This window comes from Nicotiana attenuata, unplaced genomic scaffold (genome assembly GCF_001879085.1).
Source record: "Nicotiana attenuata strain UT unplaced genomic scaffold, NIATTr2, whole genome shotgun sequence".
Classification (NCBI taxonomy): Eukaryota; Viridiplantae; Streptophyta; class Magnoliopsida; order Solanales; family Solanaceae; genus Nicotiana; species Nicotiana attenuata.
Genome location: NW_017670862.1, coordinates 339,757 through 346,869, shown reverse-complemented (window position 1 = coordinate 346,869; position 7,113 = coordinate 339,757). Strand labels below are relative to the sequence as shown.

At 35.1% G+C, this 7,113-nt stretch overlaps 1 protein-coding gene across 1 annotated transcript; it reads right to left on the bottom strand.

Moving 5' to 3' along the window:
* Positions 1-247: 247 nt before the first annotated feature.
* On the bottom strand, positions 248-5,321 carry LOC109243991 (RNA-binding protein 24; the record flags this gene model as incomplete). The annotated part of the gene is given in 6 exon segments (XM_019411013.1): positions 248-1,590; positions 2,325-2,619; positions 3,417-3,453; positions 3,910-4,051; positions 4,736-4,868; positions 5,082-5,321. Coding segments are annotated over 6 exon segments (822 nt in total). The 3' UTR covers positions 248-1,549.
* Between the last annotated feature and the right edge of the window lie 1,792 nt (positions 5,322-7,113).

Genomic DNA, 7,113 nt, shown 5'->3' with positions numbered 1-7,113 from the left:
GTTTGGACCCCATGGGTAGGAGTAGTAAATAGTTTGGGCCTGAGCATTAAAGGGTAAATAGTTTGAAATTAATAGATATAAAGTGAGATTTTTCCAAAATACACATTGAGCCTCGGTCTTCTCGAAGCAAACAAAAAATAAGTATAATTTAAATGTATAATTCAACCCCCACAAGTAAATTGGAAAAATAAACTAAAGAGAAAGAAAACTAAGGTGCTCAGGTAGGGGAAATTCCAAGAACGACAGATAACATTAGACATTAGTCTATCATAAACAATGCATTAGCAAAATTAAACAAAGTCGTTTTTGACATAGTTGAAATAAAAATAGTAAGTTGCTTAAGTAGCATCCATTCTCAAACATCCCATGATGGAGAATGAATCTTCTTCCTAGTTATAATTCAAACATAGGCTTATACATATAAAGAGTATCAAATTTCAGCTCAAATTACAGAGAAGGAGATAGAGAGAGAGAGAGTGACAGAGAATTGAAGATGACCTGAGTCCTAACCATGGTTGATGAGTCTAGTTGAAGAAGTACCCAAGAGACCCCAAAATATCTCCCTAGGGTAACTAACTTCTGATGCATTGGAACTCCATATCCATTTAATGGAGTTCCTGAAAAAAGTTAATGCAATATGATAAAGCTAAACAGAATACTATCCACTATCCCCCGCTACAATTTTAAGTAAAAGGGGCTAAAATTACCCTATTCTAGCCCCGACCTACACTTTTTACAACATTAAAAACAAACAAACATCAACAGTAAATTCAGACAATTCCTCTTATCCTCAAGAGACATTGCTGGCCTGTTAGACACATAGTGTGTGATTATCAAAATGAAAATTTAAAAAAAGATTTTCAAAAGGTGATTGATCCTAGTCTAAGTTCTAAAATCCTAAGACTAGTTAATAGTTAGCAGTAACAAAAACTTGGGACATCCTCATGCCCATGATATCACAAATATTTCTATAACATCTACAAGTTAATAGGAGTAGCTTAAGTTGGAGGGATTAGCCATTTCAAGATCCACATTAAGGTGAAGTTGAAAAGACTACAAGTTGGAAAATTCTTGAATTTACAATTCTTTTTTTTTTTAAAATATAAACTAACTGATCAAGACTTTTTAGTTGAGCCCTTCACAGGCAAAATCTTAAAACAATTTGCTCAGCCTTTTCCAGGGCTAAGCTTTTATAAAAGAGAAAGATAAAACATGATGACCAACTCAGCTCTTTTGATAGCTTGAGTTGGTGATGATGATGATGAGATGCATATGCATGCTTTGTTTCTCTCTTGAAGGACCCTTTCCTTACAAGAGAAGAAATGGTATGGAGAATTTTTACTCCACATTTTTTGAACGTACCCCTTTGGGGGGCCTTAAGCTTCTGGAAAAAGCCCGTGTTCCATACGCGGGCCTCCATTTGACAAAGAGAAAGATGCAAGAGAACCATGGTTAGGCCAAAGATCCTTCAGTATTTTTTTCAGGTACCATTGTAGATGATCAATGTTGTATCGATCTCTCTTGACCAGTTGACAATTATAAGTCTCTCTTAACGATGAGGTATTGGTGCACGCAGCGTCATTGTCACGCCTGTGGCACAGCAAAACAAACTGTCAAAGATATTAGTACCTCCTTCCCACCAGAAATCAATAGCAGCGCAATTAAAAAAAAAATTAATGAAAAAAATTAGGGGTGGATGGGATTGGAGGAAATTCACATCGAGGAACTAGCTACTAGCAATTAGAATTTCATTCAAAGATGTACCTTATTTCCTTCAATTATCACATAGAAAGGCATTAATGAAACAAATAAGAAACCAGATGATATTAATTGTTGGTAGGCCATAATTTGATGGCGCGCTTTAAGTTTGTTGACAGTTGGGTGTATTGATATTGTAAAGTCAAAAACCGTTGAGATTTCAATGATAGCTTGAAAATGGGGCTTCTTTGTGATGTAGAGGCCTTTTCTTAGTTGTAGTCTTAAATACAAACTGATCAAATTGACTCTGACTTGGAATTAGTTTCAAGTACATGCAGGTAAAGTGAAAGTGATAAATTTCCAAACATAAAGTAAACATTAAAAGGGTAAGGGCTTTAAGAAAGTGTTGGTTCTCTTTTCCAAGGCCTAAGCTTTCGGGTGAACACCACATATTCTTTCCCAAGAATTACTTCTTCGATCGATTTCATTTGTATGATAGTGTTTGACTAGACACGTAGTTTAAAAAAGAAAGAAAGACTTTTGACAAATATCAAAAGTACTTAAATCTATGATATTAAACAAAGTAAAAAGTAAAGAGAAGAATTGATTGGGTGTGATATACAAACCTGAATGCAGTGCGGGTGAGGGAGCGAGGGAAATGGGGGTACCATAGTGCTGTGCTGGATAACCCCCACCAGTGGAGTTGATAGCAGCAGCTGAATACTGGAAGAGATGGTGTGGGTACTGAACCCCGCCATACCCCTGGCTGGCGGCTGCGTAGCCAGTGGTTGCTCCACCGTTTCCTTCTCCAAAATTCATGTAAGGGTAAAAGGCAGCAGCTGCACTGGATAACACACCACTTGCCGCAGTGCCATACACAGGATATTGGCTAGCTGCTCCTCCATACACGCTATAGTAACCCTGCACAAATTAACAAACATCTCATACTAATGTCTAGCATTACTCTACATTAATAAAACTCGGCCATCCAATCCATTTCATTTCATATGACAGTGATTGATTGGACACAAATTTTAAGAATATTTTTGTCACGTACCAAAAAATATCATTTGAACTAGTGATCTTAAACATGCATGTCATAATATTTCTGTTGTTATCAATTAATATTATTAAGGTAAAATGAGGAAGGGAAGATTCATAACATGTTTGAGATTGGATATAGTTGTTACTTTTATTGTATAAGATAATGGAGTATCATTTTTTTTAAAAGAAATTAAAAAGGAAAATATTGATGGCATTTTTGTTTAGGTAAAGTTGGAAAAGATTGAATTCCATTACAAGTACAGAATTTGCTCAGAAGTCTGACAAAGTTGATTGACGGGTGACTGTAAAAGAGTAAATTAAATTTCATGCATCCCACAAACTGAAGTTCAAGATTCATGCCTTCTTTAGATGGGGAAAGGAAATAAAGGTCAACAATTAGCTTTTGACTAAAACCACATGATTCCTGCTTTGGACATCGTGCATTCCAACTGCGTCACCACAAACTTGTCTTTGACTTATAATACTCCGTTATTTTCAATTATGTAGCGTAATAAGATTAAGCGATAGGTATTTTTTCAAATGAATTAATAAAAAGATAATGTCACATATAATGAAATAAATTAGATGCAAAATTCATTCCTTTAACAACCAAGTAACATGCATACTGTAGTTCAACTGTTAAATGAAAGATACATAAGATAATAGGTACAAACCGTAGGGTAAGTGTAATCTGGCGAGTAGGGAGAGTACCTGACAGTTTGTTACAAGAAAAAGAAACCAAAAAACATTAGAATGTGAAACTTGGTATACAAGTTTTCTAAGTGAACAGTTTGAGTAATGTACAATATCAATTAATGCATGAGTCATTTCTTGTCCTAGGATGAGCTGTGTATACATGATAATGTCGACATTACCATGTTCACTCACTCACACATACACACACAGTGAGTGAGTGAATGAGAGAGAGAGAGAAAGTGGGGGAGACATTATGATAGATAGAAAAGAATGGTGGAGTGAGTGAGCATGCGTGGATAGAATCTCTTATATAATGAGGTGTTGTGTGTGACCAATGAGTTGGCATATGCACGTGAAGACTCTCTCGTCCCCCCCCCCCCCCCCCCACAATGAAAAAAAAACAGGTTATTGTATATATTACAGTTGTAGAAAATAAAAAGCATATTCTTTAAAATATAAAGAGTGTCATACCCATAAAGATTGTAAGGGATGCCTTGTTGGATGGCATAATGAGGGAAGGTTGCTGCTGAAGGAAAAGCTGTGCCCAACCCACCTGCTGCTGTTTGAAACCCTCCTTGAAAACCACTCATCACCCTAAAGTTCCTGCCTCCACCTGCTCATTATCATTAATTAAAGTGTTTTAATTATAAGATCATACTAACCATAAAAAGGAAAAGATAAATAGAGGAATGCTTGATGTAAAATCTTGAAGCAGAAGTTTTCCTTATTGGACACAGTGGGTTTGGATAGAGTACTAGTACTAGTATTAAGTTGAAAGAAAGGTAAAAATAAAACACCCAAGGTATGGCAAAAAAAAGTAAAAGGTGTTTTCTTGCACAGAAGAATGAGCTGTCATGCTTTTGTAAAACATATCCTGTCACATGGTATAGCTGGTGGTGCTAAAGCAAAGAGCATCCTATATATAAAGTGGACTCTTATTCATAAATCCAAGCCAACATAGACACAATCTTAACAAAGAATTACTACAACTTTTTCCCATAATGGGGAGAATATTCATCATGCTGCATGAAGAAGAGGAGTATATAGATATATCTGCTTAAAAAGCAGTCAAATTTACATAATGACCATCCACTAATTAATAAGTACTATCCAATGGATGTATGTACCATGTATAATTAAAAGATTTAAATAAAAAAGTACAACATTTGGCAGTTAACTATACCATTTGTGATGAAATAAAGCAAAATATGCTAGAAAAATTACATGTGATAATAGGTATAAACATTTAAAAGGTGATTAACCTACTGAAAAAGGAGAAACTAATTATAGTGTATACCATGTTTAGGGGTAGTAGGCTTAGATCTTTGAACACCCATGGAAGCAAGATTGCAGTTGGCCCTTCTGCCATCAATGACAGGAGCAGCATCCACACAAGCTCTCATCGCTGCTTCTGGCTCACGAAATGTTACCTATTTTTGGAAGCAAAGCCAACATGATCATACATCAAACAAAAATATTTAAGAGATCTTCGCTACTAATTTCCTGTCATTTCTTTTAAAATGTTAATTAAAAAAAACTTACCCAAGACATGACTGTAAAAATAGTGTATTTTTTTAACTAACAAATTAAATACTACTCCAAAGGTAATTATTAGATGGAAAAAAAAAATTAAAGTAGCATACAAAGCCATAGCCTTTGGATCGTCCAGTAGCCTTATCAGTGATGACGACAGCCTCCAAAATATCACCAAACTGTTCAAAGTATTTCTTCATGGTTTCCTTTTGAGTCTCCCAAGCCAAACCTCCTACAAACACCTTTGTGTATGTCGTGTCCCCAAATTGACTTGATGGAGTCATCTTCTCTGAATAATAATCTGAAAAAAGTGGATATGGATCTGGATATTACGATCTAGTAGATGAAGTGAAGGATTTTTGAGGAGAGAATTGAAAGGGAGACAATTAGGTCAGAGAGGAGGAGGAGGAGGGAAAAAAAGAGAGGGAGAGAGAGTAAAATGGGAGGGAAGAGAAAGCAAAAGAAAGAGATAGAGGGGGAAAAAGGAGGAGTTACGGACATGAAATTATTATTAGTATACTCTAACATTGCCTGCCCCCAACTGCCTTTACACACTGTCTTCCTCTACTCTCTTCACGCGCTCTTTTTCTTCTCCCCCTTTTCCCCGCCACCACTTTTCAATCTCTAGATTTATTTTTATTTTTATTATTATTTTCTGATGGAGAAATAAATATGATGATAGAATCTACTAACAAAAATACCGACAACCAATTACTGTAATCTTCTTTTTTTTTTTCTTCAAATTATTAAATCCTTTTCATTTATGTTCGTCTAGAATTTTATTATTATAATTAGTTTTTAAATAATATTGATTTTTGATTATTTTATTTTTTAAAACACCTTTTATTTGAAATTTGAGCTTCTTCGGACCGAACATAATTCTTGGACTTCTTTTGATTTCCCACCCGGTGTCCAGTATCCTTATTGGGGTCCGACTATATCCGGATTCGCGCCGAATAGAGCCCATTTCGGGGGGTAGCGCTCCCTACCAAGGATTTTTCATACCCAGGACTCGAACTCGAACCATCTGGTTAAGGGAGGAGCAGCCACATTCACTGCACCGCATCCGCCGCATAATTCTTGGACTTAACATTAACATATGTACTTCTTAAGTACTCAATTACATAGGATAATGATATTAACTGATAGTGACGCTATATGGGTTGCAAAATGCATGTGAAAGTATTTTAGGACTCCCATTTGTCACAATCTATTATTGAATTTACATTTATTAGAGCCCTTCTATTTCAAAGTGATTGTTTGTAATTTGACCGGCCACATATTTATTATTTGTTCAGGGAACCTGTGGAGTCATGCTCTATCGATTTTGTTTAAAGTAATAGACATAACTCGTGCATCACATTTTGTTCTAAAAAAACTATTTTAGAAAAATATATGCATTATTTTAACAAGCGGAGGAAAGACAATATTTAACTTGAACTTTAGGATTGGAATATTTGTGCCTTCTAAATTGACAAATTCGTTTACAAGCACAAAAAAAGAATAGGTAATATATACAAAAGTTCAACGTAAAAGGCAAAAGATCTTTCAACAAAGTTGCTAGTTGACGTATGTGTTTTGGTTTGGAGAAGTGAAGCCATCTAATCACTTTATTAAATTGAAGAAGATTGCATTACATTTAACTCTAAAATCAAAATGTTTTTTGTGTAGGAAATATATTATAATTGTAATGAATTTTAATTTTAATTTACGTATATACATAAGAAAAAATAGAAGGATAATGTCTTCATGTCATGATAAAGAAATGAACCACTTAAAAGAAGAGGATTGATACTATATGATTTTAGAAAGCGATGTTCTACCTTCAAATTGAACTTCCCAAATTTTCTTTGTATGACAATTTCGACGTGCTTCATTAATAGCCAATTAAATTAAAATGGAAGAAATATGAAAATAAATAAAAAGAAATTTGAGAGGAAGGTGGTATACACATCAGTGGGGGAGAGAGTAGGATAGTGAGTGGTGGGTGTATTATTATGTTTGGCCCAGGCTGGCTGTTGCTTTTTGATTTTTTAAAATGAAGGATATGAGATTAGGAAAGAAGGGCTGACTTTGCAGTATATTTACGGAAATACCAACCGTGAGTGGCAAAACACAGTGGGCAGAAACGGAACGGAACGG